The 21,575-nt window shown below is 36.0% G+C and overlaps 1 protein-coding gene across 6 annotated transcripts in view; it reads left to right on the forward strand.

Moving 5' to 3' along the window:
* Window positions 1-21,213, forward strand: part of LOC106095872 (disintegrin and metalloproteinase domain-containing protein 9) — a 470,496-nt gene extending 449,283 nt beyond the window's left edge. For 2 of the 6 annotated variants that reach the window (XM_013263281.2, XM_013263283.2), the window contains exons 23-24: window positions 20,299-20,356; window positions 20,672-21,213. In XM_013263281.2, coding sequence (XP_013118735.1) covers window positions 20,299-20,314 — 16 coding nt within the window. In that variant the 3' untranslated portion in view covers window positions 20,315-20,356; window positions 20,672-21,213. Of the gene's footprint in view, window positions 1-9,615; window positions 9,704-19,987; window positions 20,167-20,298; window positions 20,357-20,671 lie in introns of those variants that run through there. The other 4 variants (XM_013263282.2, XM_013263284.2, XR_001222811.2 and 1 more) reach the window with 3 other exon arrangements.
* The last annotated feature ends 362 nt before the right edge of the window (window positions 21,214-21,575 follow it).

The raw sequence follows: 21,575 nt of genomic DNA on the forward strand, positions 1-21,575 counted from the left end.
GTTGTATATATGCAAATGTATACATTAATTCATGCCTATGCAAAGGTACGCTGTGTGTGAGATACTAAAACCATGAGAAACAAAAGTAAATTAAAAAAAAAAAACAAAAAAACACTTTAAACAAAACATAAAACAGGAGAAATAACAGATACACACTCACACACACAAACAAGCAAAAAAAAATAAACTCAAAACAAGCATAAAGAACAAATGAATTAAATTAAGTGAACTTTTTAAGTCAACAATAATAAAACAGGTACTACATACATACAATTAGTTAAATTAAAGCACTTAGAAAATAACATAACAAAAGGACAACAACAAAAAATTAATAAAAAAAAACCGAAAAACAACAATTTTATACAAAACAAAGCGTAATAAATAAAAGTAAAAAATGGCAAAAAAAGAATTAACCCAAAAAAAACACAACAAGCAAAATTCAACAAAAGACTCGAATTTCCAGAGTTCTGTTAGAAAATTTAATAGCAAACAAAAATTTGCAGAAAACAGAAAAAATAAAAAAACCTAAAAAAATAAATGTAGATAAGTTAAAACAAAAAATAAAAAATCAAACAAAAAAGCAAATAGAAAAAAACAAACAATATTGAAAATGTCAATTTCTATAAAAAAAAATAAATAATGGAAAAAACCGAAAGAAAATAGAAAACAGAAACCAAATTCAACACACACTTCATTAATAATTCACATGAACACACAACTGAAACAGGCTCATCATCACTACACATATACACACACACTCCCTTACAAGCACATGCGAAACAAAAAAGTCATTGACATGAATCACAGGACAAGAGTATGTTTTGAGAAGAAAAGCGAAAATGTTAAACTCCCCAAAAAGCAGAAAAAACAAACAAATTTGTATTGAAAAAAATAATTAAGAGAGCCATAAAAAGTTTTTCTATTGCGAAAATGCATTGATAATTAAAATGAAATAATTGAATAATGCAACAAACATCAATTTCACATCGACATCCGCAACAGCGTTATAATAGCAACCAACAGCCACAGCGACCGTAGCGACCACAAATTCAATAAACTTTAATAGCTACAATAACAACAACAAATACTTGTATACTGCCATCCTGTGTCACACACACACACACGCTCGTACACACACGCGCACACACATTCACACATCATTACTCATTGAAAATCATTGTTAATATTAATCAGTTAATTGTAATAATAATAATAACAAAAACAAAAACAATAATAACAGCAGCAGCAACAATAAAGCCAATGGGCAAAATAAATAACTGCAACTACTACAACAACAACAACAACCATACCACAAAAACAACCACACCATCATTAATCCAAAGGGTAATACACAAAAAAAAAACACACACACAGAAAACACACAAACAAACCACTCAACCAACCAAACAACGAACCAGGCTAGGATGTATGCAACCACCAACACCAATAACACAATGATTTAATGAGAAACCGAGAGTTCACATGGTTGTCTCTCACTCGTATTTTGAGTTAATCAAGTAAAACAACAACATCGAAACACTAAACAAATACTCTATTACAATGGCTACCTCCAACGATCGTATGCGACTAAGCGGGGAAAGAGCAAAGACGTTAAAGGCACCGCCTCAATATCAGAAAATGAAATCCGAAATATTCGAGGCAGAATTTTGAAATGTAGTACTGAATGAAGATTTGCATTTAGAGAATTTATCTGGACATACGATAGTATATGCCTATACTTTAACTAAGCATTTTTTTTAATGCCAAGAAGAAAATAATCTTAGGAATGCCAATTTTAGTCATGTGATTTATTTATCAATTAGTTTTTATACCCTCTACCATAGGATGGGGGTATACTAATTTCGTCATTCTGTTTGTAACACCTCGAAATATGCATCTAAGACTCCATAAAGTATATATACTTTTGATCGTCATGTCATTTTAAGCCGATCTAGCCATGTCCGGCCGTCCGTCCGTCTGTCTGTCGAAAGCACGCTAACTTTCGAAGGAATAAATCTAGGCACTTGAAATTTTGCACAAATACTTTTCGTTGCTGTAGGTCGGTTGGGATTGTAAATGGGCCCAATCGGTCCATGTTTTGACATAGCTGCCGATCTTGGGTCTTGACTTCTTGAGCCTCTAGAGGGCGCAATTCTCATCCGATTTGATTTTGGACGTGGTGTTTTGGAATCACTTCCAACAACTATGCTAAGTATAGTTTAAATCGGATCATTACTTGATATAGCTGCCATATAAAGCGATCTGGGGTTTTAACTTCTTCGGTTCATAACCTTGTATAGCTGCAATACAAACCGATCTTGGAATTTGATTTCTTGAGCCGCTAGATTGCGCAATCCTATTTGGCTGAAATTTTGCATGAGATGTTTTGTTAAGGCTTCCAACAACTGTGTTAAGTATAGAGCAAATCGGTACATAACCTGATATAGCTGCCATATAAACCAATGTGGGATCTTGAGTTCTTGAACCTCTAGAGGGCACAATTCCCAGCCGATTGGGTAGACATTTTGTACAACTGTTTCTCCCATGATCTCAACATATGTGTCCAATATGATCTGAATCGATCTACAGCTTGATACAGCTCCAATATAAACCGATCTCCCGATTTTGATTCTTGAGCCCCTACAAGACTCAAATTCTTATTCAAATGGGTTGAATATTACACAATGACTACTACAATGTTCAGCATTCAACTCATTTATGCTCCGAATCGGACTTTAATTTGATATGGCTCTAATAGCATTACAGTTTTTTCATTATTCTTTGTGTGCCTGAAAAGAGATACCGCGCAAAGAACTCGACAAAGCGAAAGGAGTGTAAGATTCATCCCGGCCGAACTTAGCACGCTCTTACTAATTTTGTTTAAAACTGATTTGAGTTCTAATTGATAACTTAAATCAACTTTCTCACACCCAAATCACATGAAACCAAATCACATCAACCTTATCCACATATGGGAGTCATATTCAAAAAGAACCAAGTTGAACTGTTGCAACATTTGGAAAACCGATACAAAACTTGTCATTAGCCATCCCATCCCAGATACGTGATGCAGCAGTGTAACTGCTCAGTGATCAGGGGCCTCTCTTTTATAGCCGAGTCTCAACGATGCGCTGCTTAGCGACACCTCATTCTGGAGAGTACTTCACAAGTGTCGCTAAATACCTCACTTGGCTGAATATATCATAGATGGCGCTAGCATTAGTAACCACCTCTGACATTTGTATACACAACAAAACAGATACACATAGTACCTTATACTTTTGGTATAAATGAGAGAATGAGTATAACAGTTATGTTATCTCGCTGAATATCTCATAGATAGCGCTAGCATTAATAACCACCTCTGAAATTTTTATACACAACAAAACAGATACACATAGTACCTTATACTTTTGGTATAAATGAGAGAATGAGTATAACAGTTATGTTATGGCTTTGCATGGGCAAACTCATTGAACAGTAACAGGTGTGTGTTGTATTCGAGTGAGGAAGCTATTTATTTGTATTCTTCTTCTCAAATATCCACATGTATTTATCATAACTACAAAAAAAAAAATAAAAACATGGTTTAATTAAGAAATTTGTACATTGAATTAAAAAAATTCGCTGAAATCGGACATATAAACGAATTAGTATTACTGATTAACAATTTTGTAATTTGGATATAATGACAAGCTCAGAAATCCAATTAAAGCAGTTATTAACTCAATGACACATCCTTCTTCAATTTGGCCCAGATCGGTCCAGATTTGGATATAGCTGCCATATAGACCGATCTCTCGATTTAAGGTTTTGGGGCAATAAAAAGCACATTTATTATCCGATGTTGCCGAAATTTGGCACAGTGAGTTGCGTTAGGCCCTTCGACATTCTTCTTCAATTTGGCTCAGATCGATCCAGATTTGGATATAGCTGGAATATAGACCCATCTTTCGATTTAAGGTTTTGGGGCCATATTTATTGTCTGATTTCGCCGAAATTTGGGACAGTGAGTTGTGTTAGCTCTTTGACATTTTTCTGCAATTTGGCCCAAATCGGTCCAGATTTGGATATAGCTGCCATATAGACCGATAACTCGATTTAAAGTCTTGGCCCCATAAAAGGCACATTTATAATCCGATTTTGTTAGGCTTTTCATATTGGTTTATTTTTAGATATAGCTACTAAAAAGACCAACATTTTGTTATCACATTTGAACAATGACTTGTACTTATTAGTATATGGTCCAAATCGGAACATATTTCGGTATAGCTGCCATAGGGTATGCATTTTTCACCGGATTTTGACGAAAAGTAGTTTACATATATACCAGAGGTAGTGGGTATCCAAAGTTCGGCCCGGCTTTTTTACTGGTTCTGGATTTTTTTTCTACCCACGCCACTATATGTCTATCTATGATAGAAACTAGACATATATTTGGCTCATTCGCGCTTCTTCGCATTACATATGTGTGAAAGAGGACACAAAAGAACGCAGAAATAGATATTCACAATTTGTTTTATTAAATAACAATTTTATTCGTACAATTAAAAATATGGTCAACGAATGTCTTCGTTACCAATCACTTACCATGATACAAAAAAAAACGGATTTCAATGTCAAAAATAATTAAAGCAATTAACACCATGTTTGAAAAGTTTTTCATAAGTCAATACAATGTTTAATCGGTCAAATAAAATTGTGTGTACTTCGTAGATGGGCACCAACATATATCCGCACTTAATTTTGTATGCCCTTGGGCATGGGAAATACGAACTGACCCTCCAAACGTTATGGAGTGAGTTTCTCACTCCTTGCCCAAAATTTCACTAATTCCCGCTCCATTTCGTGTATTTATGAGAGAGGTAACAACTCCCTTACAAAAATTTCAATATTTTGTCGTTACAGTTAGATGTTGTTTAAATTTTGCAAACATTTACAAAAACAAATTCATTGGTGCAAACTTTTTTTCGAAAATACAACTATTCTTAGGTTGAAAATGCAGACAAAAGAAAGATATTGGTGTCAAGTTGCAAATTGGTGTTCGAGATTTTATATTGTGTATTGTAATGAAGCCACCGTAGCGCAGAGGTTAGCATGTCCCTCTATGACGCTGAACGCCTGAGTTCAAATCCCTGGGAGAACATAATAAAAAAAATGTTCAACGATAGATATCCCCTCTTAATGCCGGCGACATTTGTGAGATGCTGTACCATATGGTATGGCAGTAATGTAATTACTTCTCCACAAAGAAGTGGCGCACTGCGGCACGCCGTTCATTGATTGCACTCATTGATATGTAAGAAGTTTGCCCTTGTTCCTTAGTGCAATGTTCATAAGCGAATTTGCAATTGTAATTAATGTTATCCATATACAAATTGTTTAGTAAGCAGCGAAGTGAAAATAATTATAATAATGAAGTAAATGGGTTGATAACTTAAATAGTGAATAAGAGTTTCTAAACATTAATTTTATAAAGCCGACAACCAATTTAAATAAAGTGATAGTGAAAATTCATCCAATAAGGGGCAAATAATGACAGTGCTAAAAATTTTTATTTTATAAAAGCTATTCGACACCAAAAGACCCTTACATTTATTTTGTTTATATTATTTATGTTTAATTCCTTATTTATCTATTTTATTTTATTTTTCTTTATTTTTTTATTTGACTTTATTTTTAAGTTATTTTATTTTATTTTATTTTATTTTATTTTATTTTATTTTATTTTATTTTATTTTATTTTATTTTATTTTATTTTATTTTATTTTATTTTATTTTATTTTATTTTATTTTATTTTATTTTTTTTATTTTATTTTATTTTATTTTATTTTATTTTATTTTATTTTATTTTATTTTATTTTATTTTATTTTATTTTATTTTATTTTATCGGTTAAGTTCTTAATATAGCTGCATATATGGATAGCCCAATTCTCCTCTTCTGGGGTCGTTTTTCACTTCTGGAGTCGTTGCAATCGCTTTTATTGACCGATCTTCTCAAAATTGTCCACAATGCTTTCGTATACGTATGTACATAGTTAGGTGAAAATTGATTAAGATTAAAAGATTTGGACTAATATTGCAATATTATCCGATCCCCACGAAATTGGCAATACAAATTCATTTATGACTCTATATAACTCGTGAGTTTCATAGAAATCGCTTCAGCTTTTAACAATAGTTACTGTATATATGTATTCCCTGATTTTGACTTCTCGAGCCATTCATCAACCTGTATTCCCAAAATTGTGTACAATGTCTTATTCTATGGTTTCCACCATGTGAATGAATATTTTCGATTTTATGTAATATTGCAATAATGAGAAAATTTGTTAACCGATTCTCTCGAAATTTGGCACAAGATACTCTCCTATGACTGTAGTAAGTTCAAGCGAATTTTATGTTAATCGGTTCTGATTACGATATAAAACCCATATATATTCGGATTCAGCTAAAAAAGGGGGCCCTTACCATTAAAATAAAACTTGAACTAATCGACATGAGAAACGAATTTAACTTCAACATATTTATTTTTCAAGTCTGTACCTACCTCCGAAAGGCAGTTGACTCAAAACTTTCTATTCCTCTAGCGAAATAACTGGAACAATTTTTTCTCCCGATGTCCTTAGTGGTTTCATTATACCACATTCTGTACAGCATGATGGTTAAGATTGCGGCTTAACTGAGAGAGGCAATGATTGGCGCATTTTTCCAATGCCATTTAGTTGTAATTGCATTACTTTCTGTTGACATTTGAAGTTTTTGTTTTTTGAGAAAGCCAAAGAATTAAGGATTTAAGCAATAAATTCATTTTCTAACATGTCTAATATAATAATAACCTCAACAAATACAATAATAACCTCAACATTGAGTTTATGAGATATTCGAAATCTTCGCCTAAACCGATTTTTGCATGCGATGGAGAGAACATACATACATGCCTATACTGGTTATTACCTAAAAAAAGACAATATGCAAAGAAAAGTCAAACACATACACACACACACACACACACACACACCCAAAGGCAAAATAAGAGTAGTTGACACTTGTGTTAATACATATCTAAATGCAACATACAGTTAGTTAATTCAATTCATTTTGTAATTGTGAACTTTTCCACTCAAATGCAACAAAATTTAATGAATTTAAAGCAAATACCAGTACACCAACACAAGGCAACATTTGAACCCACTCACACACACACACACACAAACACCATACACCGTACACGTCTACACAAGTGTAAATATGTTTAAATGAAATTCACTGAATGTAATTTGTAAAAAAATAAAAACACTAACAAACACAAGCAAAAGAACACCACAATTCCGAATGGGCAATCAAACCGATATAAAAATTTCCAAAAAATAATAATAAAAGAAAGAAAACAGAAAATAGTCAAACCAAAAAAAGGTCTAACAAACCAATTATGAACCCAAATTGTGAATTGTACAAAAAGAGGAGCATTTAGGCAATATGAACTGTTACGAAACCTTCTAAAACAAATAAAAAAAAAAACTAAAATAAACAACACTAATAGATGTATGAAAATGTTTTAAACATAGACACCAACCAAAAACTAAAAAGAAAAAGAAAACGAACACAAATAAACGAACAATAATCCCTACTAAATAGTTATGTGACACTGGTAATCAAGCAACAACAACCACAACAACAATGTACTCGTAATATGCATTTTGCATTACCATAAAACCAATTAAAATAAATGATTTCCAATCGAAAGGACTTTCCAAACGACAGACAGACAGACGGATAGCCAAACCACACCACAAATATATAGGCAAATGCTAAGCAAACCGGAAACCAAAAGCCAAAGCAACAGTTCATATGGCCGCAGAGATTTTGTGCTCAGACAACTTTAAGATTCTAAACACAAGAAAACAAACGGACTTGGATTTCTCTGACCGATAGGCAATAGGAAATAAAGGAAGAAATACAGACATATAGCCAGCAAGGAAGGATGAAAGGAAAGGCAGAAGGAAGGAAGTGAGGAAGCGAGAAATGCAGGAATAGAATAGAAGGAGATTTATAGAAAAAGTAAACATACCAAACCCAAATTCTAAAATTACTTTATAAGCTGTACTTTGTATAGGAAATGGTATACTAATACAAACAAAAACAAACAAACCAAGAACGGAAACGGAAATAGAGGTAAGCTAAGTATGTAAATATTAATTTTAAAAATAGAAACACACAGACAAACACATCACACATCCTCCAAACTCACACACACACACACACTCACACACCTACACTTAGTCCAGTATCAAAATTGAGAGTGTGGACAAGAGAATTTGTACTTTCTACACAATGCAACATCTCCTATCAGCCCAGTACACACTCACACACTGACACACAGAAAGACACTCACTTATTCTTGGTATAAACATTTAAATATAATTAATTAATAATAATAATAATAATAATAAAAAGAACTGCATACTGTTGTGACTTTTATGATTAAATATAAAATACATATTAAAATAAATAAATTAATTAAAAAACAAAACAACTACAAACAGAAATGGAAGGCAAAATCCAAAAAAAAAAAACAAACAAACAAACAAACAGGCAAACCCATAATTATATTATTAACAATAATAGTAACAAAGAAAAACAAACATACCAATAAATAAAAAAAACAAAACATTACCAACAGACAGACAGACAGACAACAACAACAACAACATTGAAAAATGAAAATCGATATTAATGAAACCAAAAACAACAAAACAAAATCATAAAATAATTAAATAATGAATGTGTTTGCAAAAGAAAAAGTTCTTAAACTAAAAACCAAAATGAAACAAACTTACACTCACACACATACACACAGAGACACACACTTTAGTATTAGACAATGGATGACATGACATGAGAGTTCATTGATTTAATTTTAGTTAAATGAATTAATGAAATAAATAAATTTAAAAAAAAAAACAAAACAAAAAAAAACACACAAAGAATAAAAATAAAACAACAACAAAATTATTATTGTAAGCAAGAAAACAAAAACCAAAACAAAAAGCCAATTGGTTATAAACAAACAGAGAAAAAATAAATAAAAACAAAAACAAACACCCAATTGATACGAAACTAAACAAAATTTTGAATGAACACTGAAAAACAGCATTTTTTTGAAAAGACAAAAAAGAAAACAAACGAAAAAAATACACATGGAAAAAATGAAAATTTTAAACGACTGTTGTTTTATTTGAATGCATTATTCACACATTGGATACTTTAGACCCATGCCCAGAAATTCAAAAACAACAACAAAACTCATGTTTTGTAGATTCCCCATATGTAGTCAGGATTCATCTACCAATACATACTCCATACTAATACCCATACACCCATGCATGCAAGCATAATTACTTAGAACCATTTTGTGCTTGCTTCCTCAAAACGAGCTCATATTTCTATCAATTTGAATGTTGAGCATTTGTGAACTTTTAGTATTTAAAATTCCAAGAAAGAAACCTGCATGAATCTCCAAATGGCTTTCTAAGAGAAACTTTATGTGGCGAGGTGCCAAACATGAAACCTACACTCATACCAAATGCTAAAGAATTTTTGTTAATTACAGGCGCTCAATGTGTTTTTTTAACGAGTTTATAGTACGAAAGATGGATACATTGATGTGCATACTACTATTATAAGAAGGAACCAATCGTCCCATTGTGCAAAATAACCAAGCCAATTTCAAAAAGTCGAAAAATAAAGGTTAAATAAAAAAACAAGTAAAAGCGTGCTAAGTTCGGCCGGGCCGAATCTTATATACCCTCCACCATGGATCGCATTTGTCGAGTTCTCTTCCCGGCATCTCTTCTTAGGCAAAACAGGATATAAGAAAAGATTTGCTCTGCTATTAGAGCGATATGAAGATATGGTCCTGTTCAGACCACAATTAAATTATATGTTGGAGACCTGTGTAAAATGTCAGCCAATTCGAATAAGAATTGCGCTCTTTGTGAGCTCAAAAAGTAAAATAGAGAGATCGATTTATATGGGAGCTGTATCGGGCTTTGGTCCGATTCTGATCATAATAAACACGTATGTTGATGGTCATGAGAGAATCCGTCGTACAAAATTTCAGGCAAATCGGATAATAATTGCGACCTCTAGAGGCTCAAGAAGTCAAGATTCCAGATCGGTTTATATGGCAGCTATATCAGGTTATGAACCGACTTGTACTTTATTTGCCATAGTTGTTGAAAGTAACAATAAAAAACGTCTTGCGAAATTTCAGCCAAATCGGATAGGAATTACGCCCTCTAGAAGCTCAAGAAGTCAAGTCCCCAGGTCTGTTTATATGACAGCTATATCAGGTTATGAACCGATTTGAATCTTATTTGACACAGTTGTTGAATATCATAACAAAATACTACGTGCCAAAATTCATTCAAATCGGATAGGAATTACGCCCTTTAGAGGCTCAAGAAGTCAAGACCCAAGATCGGTTTATATGACAGCTATATAAGGTTATGGACCGATTTCAACCATACTTGGCACAGTTGTTGGATATCGTAACAAAACACGTCGTGCAAAATTTCATTCCAATCGGATAAGAATTGCGCACTCTAGAGGCTCAAGAAGTCAAGACCCAAGATCGGTTTATATGGCAGCTATATCAGGTTATGGACCGATTTGAACCGTACTTGGCACAGTTGTTAGACATAACAACAAAACACGTCGTGCAAAATTTCATTCCAATCGGATAAGAATTGCGCCTTCTAGAGGCTCAAGAAGTCAAGACCCAAGATCGGTTTATATGGCAGCTATATCAGGTTATTAACCGATTTTAACCATACTTGGCACAGTTGTTGAATATCATAACAAAACACGTCGTGCAAAATTTCATCCCAATCGGATAAGAATTGCGCACGCTAGAGGCTCAAGAAGTCAAGACCCAAGATCGGTTTATATGGCAGCTATATCAAAACATGGACCGATATGGCCCATTTACAATACCAACCGACCTACACTAATAAGAAGTATTTGTGCAAAATTTCAAGCGGCTAGCTTTACTCCTTCGGAAGTTAGCGTGCTTTCGACAGACAGACGGACGGACGGACGGACGGACGGACGGACGGACGGACGGACAGACGGACGGACATGGCTAGATCGGCATAAAATTTCACGACGATCAAGAATATATATACTTTATAGGGTCTCAGACGAATATTTCGAGTAGTTACAAACAGAATGACGAAATTAGTATACCCCCCATCTTATGGTGGAGGGTATAAAAATTAAATTTGTCAGCAAAAAAACCATATCGGTGAGAAAATTCAAATAGTCTTAAAGAAGTTTTTGAAGACAATGTACTGATGGACGTTGGACTGCTGGGGAGATACCCTCATATCGCAACACTTCTTAAGGCCTGGTTATGCACTCGTAAATGTAGAATAAATGTAAAGAGGCAATTATGCTTATTATACAACGCAGCATTTGCCATTATAAACGAAACAATTTTATTAACAATTAAAAGCGTGCTAAGTTCTTATATACTCACCACCATGGATCGCATTTGTCGAGTTCTTTCCCGGTATCTCGTTTTAGATAAACAAAGGATAAAAGAAAAGAATTTATTTGCTAATTAAATTGAATATTGAGGACCACAGTAGAAGTATATGTGTGAAATTTTTAGCCAAATCGAATATGAATTGAGCCTTTTAGGGGCTCAAGAAGTAAAATTGGGCGATCGGTTTATAGGGGAACAGTATCAGGCTAAAGACCGATTCAGACCATATTTGACACGTATGTTGGAGGTCATGGAAGAAGCCGTTGTACAAAATTTCAGCAAAATCGGATAATAATTAGGCCTTCTTGAGGCTCAAGAAGTCAAAATCCCAGATCGGTTTATATGGCAGCTATATCAGGTTATAGACTGATTTGAACCATATTTGGCCCAGTTGTTGGAAGTCATAACAAAACAACTCATGCAAAATTTAAGCCAAATCGGATAGGAATTACGCCCTCTAGTGGGTAAAGAACTCCAGATTCAAGATCGGTTTATATGGCAGGTTTAACCATACTCAGCACAGTTGTTGGAAGTCACAGCGAAACACGTCATTCAAAATTTCAGCCAAATCGGATAGGTTTTGCGCCCTCTAGAGGCTCAAGAAGTCAAGACCCCAGATCTGTTTATATGGCAGCTATATCAGGTTATGGACCGATTTGAACCATACTTGGCACAGTTGTTGGAAGTCATAGCAAAACACGTCATCCAAAATTTCAGCCAAATCGGATAGGAACTGCGCCCTCTAGAGGCTCAAGAAATCAAGACTCCAGATCGGTTTATATGGCAGCTATATCAGGTTATGAACCGATTAGAACCATACTAAACACAGTTCTTGGAAATCGTATCAAAACGCCTCATGCAAAATTTGGCTCAAAAAGTCAAGATCCCAGATCGGTTTAAATGGCAGTGATATCAAAACATGGACCGATAAGGCCCATTTACAATCCCAACTGACCTACATTAATAAGAAATATTTGTGAAAAATTTCAAGCGGATAGCTTTATTCCTTCGAAAGTTAGCGTGCTTTCGACAGACAGACGGACGGACGGACGGACATGGGTAGATCAAAAAAATGATTTGAAGGCATACCACAAGGGCAGATCGGAAGAGAGGCACTCCACGAAGTGGTGCGAGAAGTCGAGACGTCTCTCCTATTAAAGGAGTACGCGATGGCGGCTTTCCTAAATATTGAGAGGGCAATAAATAACTAGGAGATGGCTCAACAGTCACCTTCTTTAACCGCAGGGAGGTTCAACTGAGATCCTTCCTGTGTAACTGTATGCTATGTGATAGGGCTATCAACGCGGACTTCGGATATAACGTAGTCAGAAGGCGGGCGATGAAGAGAAAGCCCCAAAGAGTGGGATGTTCTCCATTCCTACCTCCCAGGAAAGCAAATCCTGTGTTTGAAGAGAATGATACCTCGGTCTTTATAGATAGCTCCTATGTTAGGAGGGCTAAAACTACTCAATGTTTCAAATTTCAGCGAAATCGGTTAAAAAATAAAGCTTTTATGGGCTTCAGACCCTTTGACGGCAGATCGGTCTATATGGTAGCAATATCTAAATATAGTCCGACCAGATCCATATTTTGGGGAGATATCGGAAGGCCTAAAACTACTCACCATTTAAAACTTCAGCAAAATCGGAGGAAAAATTAAGTACTTATGGGCATTAGACCCTTTATCGGAAAATCGGTCTTTATAGCAGCTATATCTAAATATGGTCCGATTTGGCCTGTTCAAGAACTTAACCAGCGTGCATCAAAAAGGCGTATTTATGCCAAATTTCAGCTCAATATCTCAATTTTTAAGCCTGTAGAGTGATTACAACAGACGGACGGACAGATGGACAGAGACACGGACATCGTTAAATCGTCTTAGAATTTTACGACGATCCGAAATATATATACTTTGTAGGGTCGGAAATTGATATTTCGATGTGTTGCAAACGGAATGACTAAATGAATACACCCCCTATCCTGCGGTGGTGGGTATAGAAAGACTTGAAGGTGAGGAAGGGTCTGAAGTCGGAAACTTCAGGCATACCGCAAGGGCAGATCGGAAGAGAGGAGTACGCAATGGCGGCTTTTATAAATATTGAGAGGGCATTCAATAATGAGGAGATGGGTCGACAGTCACCTTCTTGAACCAAACGGGGGTTCAACTGAGATTCTTTCTGTGTAACTGTATGCTACGTGACAGAGCTATCAACGCGGACTTCGTAGATAATGTAGTCAGAAGGCGGGCGATGAGGGGAACGCCTCAAGGGTGAGATGTTCTCGGGATTCGCTTTCCCGGGAGGGAGGAATGGGAAGCGAATGCTGTGTTTGAGGTATATGATACCTCGTCTTTATAGATAGCTCCAAGATGGTGACGGGGACTTGATTTTGGCCTACTCCGACACACAAAATGTCTGTACGTCGATGAGGCTGCCGGGCGAGTGTATGTTCTTTCGGGCTCTTCCCGGGAGGGAGGAATGGAAAGCAAATCCTGTGTTTGAAGTGAATGATACCTCGGTCTTTATTGTTAACTCCAAGATGGAGACAGAGACTGGATTGTGGCCATACTGTAAGACTGACGGGCAAGTTTATGTTCTTTCGGCCAGAGCTCCGTGTCATTATGATAGCCATAAAGGAAATTCTGGAAAGGGATTTACAGTTTTCGAAATCAGCATACATATATGGCGGATCTCAAGGCCGTGAGTTCTAGAACAGTGAGGCCGAAATTATTGGTGGAATGTGTGGATTTCCTGAAAAGACTCCAGTTTCATGATATAGTACTAACGTGGATTAGCGCATACGACGGCGCCGTATTGGTGCCTACCCCATACTCTCTTCTTGTAATTTCTTTTAATCACATACTTTTCATTTTCTTTTCACCACAGGTCAGGCTGGACACCGAGCCTTAGCCTGAACCTAAACTATTAACAATAAATTACTATAAATTTCAAAGAGAAATAATAAAATAGAAGAAAAGCTGTCTTCTAAATTTTGGTGTTAAAACTTGTTCAAATTTCAATTTTATCAGCTGACACGAAAACGGAACGTACAGTTTTGTTTTTACTAAATTCTGCTTTCCGGTTACGGTCAACTGCCGTTCGGTAATCATTTACATATGTATTCATAAGGTAAAAGAAACAGCTGACGCGTTTTCTTACATTTACGGTATGCTTACGAGAACATAATCAGACCTTTAATATTGAACTGTGACTTCATAACGTAAATATACTCGTTATTGTCTTACATGCCATTCGTGCGTATGTATTTCATATCTACATTATGGGAATTGCAAATGGATGACATTCTGAATAAAACTCTAATGTAAATCGATCCTTCCATTTAACTTCTAGAGCAATTGGGCTATAATTTGGAATGTAAAGCCCAGTAAAAATCACCAATATTCCAGAGGGATGTTTGGTCGGCGCCTGATATCATTTCTTGTTTTGCATCCACGAGGCCTAGTCTCTGAATTCCATGTTTATATCTTTTTAAGTAACATTGCCGCGTATGACGCTGAAGGCCTGAGTTCGAAACCTGCCGAGACCATCATGAAATTTTTAACTGTGGCTATCCCCTCCTAATGCTGGCGACATTTGTGAGGTAAAAACTTATCCTCAAAAGAGGTATCGCACTGCGGCATGTCATTCGGCTTCGGCTATATATAGGAGGACCCTTATCAATGAGCTTAAATCGGACTGCACTCATTGATATGCGAGAAGTTTTCCCCTGTTCCTTAATGGAAAGATTATTGGCAGTTTGTAATTTGCATGATATTGCCAGGTTAGTATTTGCCTTTCGTGGTAAATACATGACCTTAAGAAGCGCAGAATTACTGCTTAAAAACATTAGAAGTTCAATAAACACTCAAATGAGTCTCATATATTTTATGGGGTACTTCAGTAGGAATTCATAAAAAACGGTAAAGGCATCCCTCGGCAAACCGTTAGAAGTTGCAAGGTAGTCCTCATGGAAGCTTAATATAAAAACGCTTACGGTCCTTTTATCAGTAGGCCTTTAAGTGTTGTTATTATTGACCGTTTTGGTTATAATTTGCTATGTGAAGTAGAATTATAATCTTCAACGGCCACATGCAATACCGTCTAGATAAAGATATGGAGACTACCGTGGAGCCTGGATTCGAATCCTAAAGAGAATATCAAACAAATTCTCAGCTGTAATTATCTTCTCCTAATGCTGGCAACATTTGTGAGGTACTATGCCACGTAAAAATGTCTCCCTAAACAGCGTTCGTCCTGCTGCACGCCATTCGGACACGGCAACGAAAAGTAAAGGGTGATTTTTTTGAGGTTAGGATTTTAATGCATTAGTATTTGACAGATCACGTGGGATTTCAGACATGGTGTCAAAGAGAAAGATGCTCAGTATGCTTTGACATTTCATTATGAATAGACTTACTAACGAGCAACGCTTGCAAATCATTGAATTTTATTACCAAAATCAGTGTTCGGTTCGAAATGTGTTCATTCACCGTAACGTTGCGTCCAACAGCATCTTTGAAAAAATACGGTTCAATGTTTCCACCAGCGTACAAACCACACCAAACAGTGCATTTTTCGGGATGCATGGGCAGTTCTTGAACGGCTTCTGGTTGCTCTTCACTCCAAATGCGGCAATTTTGCTTATTTACGTAGCCATTCAACCAGAAATGAGCCTCATCGCTGAACAAAATTTGTCAAAATTTGAACACATTTCGAACCGAACACTGATTTTGGTAATAAAATTCAATGATTTGCAAGCGTTGCTCGTTAGTAAGTCTATTCATGATGAAATGTCAAAGCATACTGAGCATCTTTCTCTTTGACACCATGTCTGAAATCCCACGTGATCTGTCAAATACTAATGCATGAAAATCCTAACCTCAAAAAAATCACCCTTTAGATAAATGATAGGGGCATTGAGCTCAAACTTAAATCACACAGCGCTCATTGCTATGTGAATAGTTTGCCCCCTGTTCCTTAAAGGAATGTTTGTGGGCAAATTTTCATTTGCAATATTATTATATAGCTTCCTTATAAGCCGATACTGGCCAAATGGGTAGCGAGGCGGATTTTCATTGCAATGACCTAATCTAAACTGAAAATTGGTAAATGATGTTTAAGTTTGACTCTAAAATTCATCCCAAATATGGTTAATATAGATCCCCCATATATAAACCTATTCGGCGATTTGTTTTTAAGCCCCTAAAAGCTACCGAATTGGCTGAAATCTAGTTTGTTAAGTATCCCGTCTACTTCTAACACCTCCCAACCAATACCGCCAAATTGGATTGATAAATGCCATTTTGAACCGATCTCCTGATTTTGATTGATTTCTCTGAAATTTGGTGACCCATTACACCCCCACCAAATAACTCTGATGTAGCTCCCACATAACCTTACCTCAAGCTTGGTTTTGCTGAAACTTGGTATTATATCTACCACACTAATTCGAGGGCGACGGGTTGCAGGGATTAGAATGCCCGCCTCTGACGCTAAAATTATGGCAAAAAGTTTACATTTGTACATATCTCCTTTCTTATGCTGGAGACATTTGGTCTTCAGTCGATTTAAACTTCTTTACAAAGTGGTGTTGCTTTGCAAAACACCATTGGTCTCGGCAGTAAACAGAGGCCCCTTAAAATTATATCGGACTTCTCTTCGGTTTCGGTTCCTTAATGGAATTTTCATCGCCAAATTTGCAAATTCGCTACTACACTTAAGCTTTGCAATACCCACAATAAAAACTGTTGTTAGCCTAAAAGCCACAATTTTTGATCAAGCTGTTCAACGAGTCCAAACGGCATGACAACTCTGTTTGGCCGACATTTAGCGTGGGAGAACCACAGCCTAAACACAATGATTTGGGGATCTCTCCAGTATTACAAACATGAAGAACGTTCGCTCCTGGCTATGCATGAGTAGTGAAATGCCTGTTACGTTTTGAACTTTTTCATTTTCTTGTTTAGGGATGGTTAATTAGGATAATGCAACTCCTTTTTGAGGACTCGCCTCTGTGTATATAGGCGCATTACACATATTCTGGGCCAGGTCAAGTTCGAGGGGCTTCCAGACGAGTCCATAAACGCAAATTGGGTAGAAAAATACAGTAAGTAAAAAGCCGTTAAGTTCGGCCGGACCGAATATTGGATATCCACCACCATGGGTATATATTTAAACCACCTTTCGCCAAAATGCCAAAATCCGATGAAAAATGCATACCTTATGCCCCACAGCAGCTATATCGAGATATGTTCCGATTTGGACCAAATGCTTATAAGTACAAGTCATTGTTCAATTGTATATAACAAAATATTGGTCGTTTATGTAGCTATATCTAAAAATAAACCCATCTGAACCACATACGACACGGATGTCAAAAAGCCTAACATAAGTCACTGCGTCTATTTCAGTGAAATCGGACTATAAATGCGATTTTTTTTTTTTGGGGCCAAGACTTTAAATCGAGATATCGGTCTATATGGCTGCTATATCCAAATGTGGACCGATTTAGGCCAAGTTTCAGAAAAACGTCAAAGAACCTAACACAAAGCACTGAATTTTTAGGCGAAATCGGACAATAAATGCGCTTTTTATGGGCCCAAAACCTTAAAACGAGAGACCGGTCTATATGGCAGCTATATGCAAATCTGGACCAATCTAAGCGAAATTAAAATAGAATGTCGAGGGGTCTAGCACAACTCACTGTCTCAAATTTCAGCGACATCCGATAATAAATGCCCTTTTTATGGGCCAAAAACCTTAAATCGGGAGATCGGCCTATATGGCAACTACATGCAAATTTGGACCGAGCTGGGCCAAATTAACGAAGGATGTCGAATCGCCGGCATTAGGAGCGTTCAGCGTCAAAGGCGGGCATGCTAACGTCTGCGCTACGGTGGCCGCCTCAAGTGATTATGACGTTATGGTTATTTAGACGCTCAAACGGATATAGTAACATCGACTTAGAATATTAAAACGAACGAACGGAGCAACGGCGAGAGCCATTGGCGTTGTCTTAGCGTTCGAAGCCATCAATATAACTTCCAACAGATGAACTAAATCATGTGTGGTACGGAAGAAAGTGTAATTTACCACAGACAGAATGTCTGCCATTACACAAATAAAAGCAATGGAAAAGGTTCAGTTAATAAGCAGGGTTGTCGAGTTTGGTTAATGTGGTAATTGTATCATAGATGCGTTTTCACAATTAGATACGATTTGAATACAACATACCAACGCACGGCCCTTGAAGCCATCACACCTAATATGGTTGAAAAGTCTTCTAACCAAAGACGAAACGCGTCCCATAGTGGTTGGTGTGTGTTGCTACCTTTGGCTTTCCTTTTCCATTTGCATCTTCGATCATTCAGCTCGTCTCGAAAGAGAAAGAAATAAAATTTTTTTTGTTAGCCGATGGGATATTTCATCACATTTTGTCTGATATGGAAAAACTGCCGTATAAGTTCTAAAGCGCTTATCAGCAAAATGCGCTTTATAGTTCTCTCGTCAGGTACGAGATAAAACTTGAGTTGGTTAACATGTTTATCATACCCAAATAAATCCGATTTTTGCTTGATTTACATCTTAAACACTTTAAATTACCCCAGAAACGGTCTGGATTTATTCGCTCCAATTGAGATTATTTATTTTGTCAAAGGAAAGTTAGTTTAAGTGTCTGCTAGAAGCAAAGAAATCATTTGTAAGCCGTTAGTCGACTTTATTGGATGCAACATACTTCGGGGTGTAGATCACCTTAAACGTCTTTTAAAACTTACAAAATGCTTAAAAATACAATCAGTACGTTCATGTCATAATACTTTTTGTAAAGTCAACAAAACGTCTACAATGGAGTATAACAAACAAGAATGTGACGCAAAATTGCAACAAATAAGGTAATCGTAAGATACGAGAAGCTGCTCAATGACCTTAAGAAAGCTTTGACCCTTAACTACAACCGTAAAACATATGTTTTTTTTTTTTAATTTATTTTTTTAAAGAATCCTCTTTTCAGTTTCATACATTTTTTAGATAAAAACTGAGTTCAGTTCAGCAAATGTACTATTTTATAAAATTTTTATGTTCAATAAAAGTAACCTTCCTAAATGATTGAAGACAGATGCAATAGAAACGCATCAATGTATGAATGAATAATTTATTGTAATGAGTTATTGTGTTAAATGAATATAACTATAAAAGACAGTACCTTCATTCAGGGGTCCAAAGACTAGTTGTAGTAATTAAAAATTTAACAAAGTTTGTGGTTATTTTTAGTTAAAATGGCTTTTCAGTTTAATAGAATCGAGTAAAAAAAATAATCCGCTTGGTTTTGCTACCTCCCAAGTCCTGCGTTAACTGCAGTTAAGTCCACCTAAACTTTCTTTAACACAGGATTAAATTGTGCTTTTAATTTTTCTCTTGGCCTCCCCCTACGAAAGGTGCAGCGACGCATTCAAGGATAACCTGTTGGTCCTGACTCACTGCCGCCTGCAAGATAGTAGGATAACGTGAGCCTCTCTCTCTCTCTCTCATCCTCTCTCCCTCTGTGAATTACTCACCGATATTCATGCAACGTAATTTTGTACCGTTTTTAACATTCATGCGCATGCGTCCATTGGTAAGCACGTATTGATGACACTCATTCGACCATTTGCTGAATGTTGACTTAACTTTTGCCATATCCACAGTTCACCTCTTAACTGCATTAATGTATCTCTCTGTTCTTCATTTGCTTTTTCTCTATTTGCAGGTTAGCTCACATGTAGACTAAGACCGTCGTTTAACCGAGTTGTGACCTCAAGTCGAAGGTGATTTTTTCTTAACTCCATACAGATCATCCCCGCTATACCACCCCACTCCCCACCGTAACATAACTCATCTCCATTGATTGCTAGACTTTTTGTGAATATTTCGAAATGCTTTCTGGATTTCAGAACCGTTCTAACGTCAGACACAGTTTCTTATAATCGTTTTAAGTTTTTGCTTTGCGGCTTTTTGTTACATACTTTTGCGCTTGACACCAACAAGATCTGTTGCTTTTGAAACTAAGCCGAGTTGCTGTGACTTGCCAAGCACAACTTTGGACGGGGGCTCACTAATCCGATTTCATTTCCATCTTCCAGATACTATCGCTGATGTGGGCTATCGATGCCAATGGGATGCCAAGGCAGCTGTAAATATTTGGTTGGTTGTACTAGGATCTGTCCAGGTCGGGCTCAAAGTACAATGGACGATGGCAAGGATGTTGCAGCCGACCCCATATATCTGTTATCAATCAATCACTCACTTCGAACGTTTTGGGTGCTTAAATTCTAAAACCTTTCTAGGACTCTTTATTGTAATCAGTTATTTGAAGAAATTCTTTAGTTGTCTTTTCGTTTGTTTTTCTGTTTTTTGTTATTAACCACTGTTTTTGTTGCTATATACGTTTTTAGCGAATTTACTATTAAGACTAAGAAGAGAAACAGAAATCAGCAAATGCGACGCAATCAAAAATTCACTCGCATGAATGTAGCACTTGATAGAACACTTTTTTTGTAAAAAAAAACCAAAAACAAACAAATCAATTGCAACACAAGTCTAGATGTAAGTTTTTAGATTTTAATAAAAGCAAAGTGAATAAAAATGGAAATGCTAAGCATAACGAAACACACAACAACTTAAACGGTTTGTTTTATTATCCTTTAAATGATTCTAACCAGAAGAAGGTATGACTTTTAACACCATTCAACACTAAATTTAGAATTGCTAGGATTTATTTGGGCGTTCGTAAACTATTTAGTTACCAGGGGTATTTCACTAAATCAAATCTTATTTCATATGAATGGAATCATTTTTGTTAAGTTTTATAAAAAATCGATTTTATTCAAGACTTGATTTTCAAAATCAATAGCGTTCGTCTTTGGACCAAAAGAGACATTTATGCAAAATTTTGTGAAATTCGGACAACAAATGCGACCTGTACTTTAATTACAAGAATACATCGACAGACGGACAGACGGACATAGCTAAATCGAATCACGATGT

This window comes from Stomoxys calcitrans, chromosome 4, assembly GCF_963082655.1.
Source record: "Stomoxys calcitrans chromosome 4, idStoCalc2.1, whole genome shotgun sequence".
Taxonomy (NCBI): domain Eukaryota; kingdom Metazoa; phylum Arthropoda; class Insecta; order Diptera; family Muscidae; genus Stomoxys; species Stomoxys calcitrans.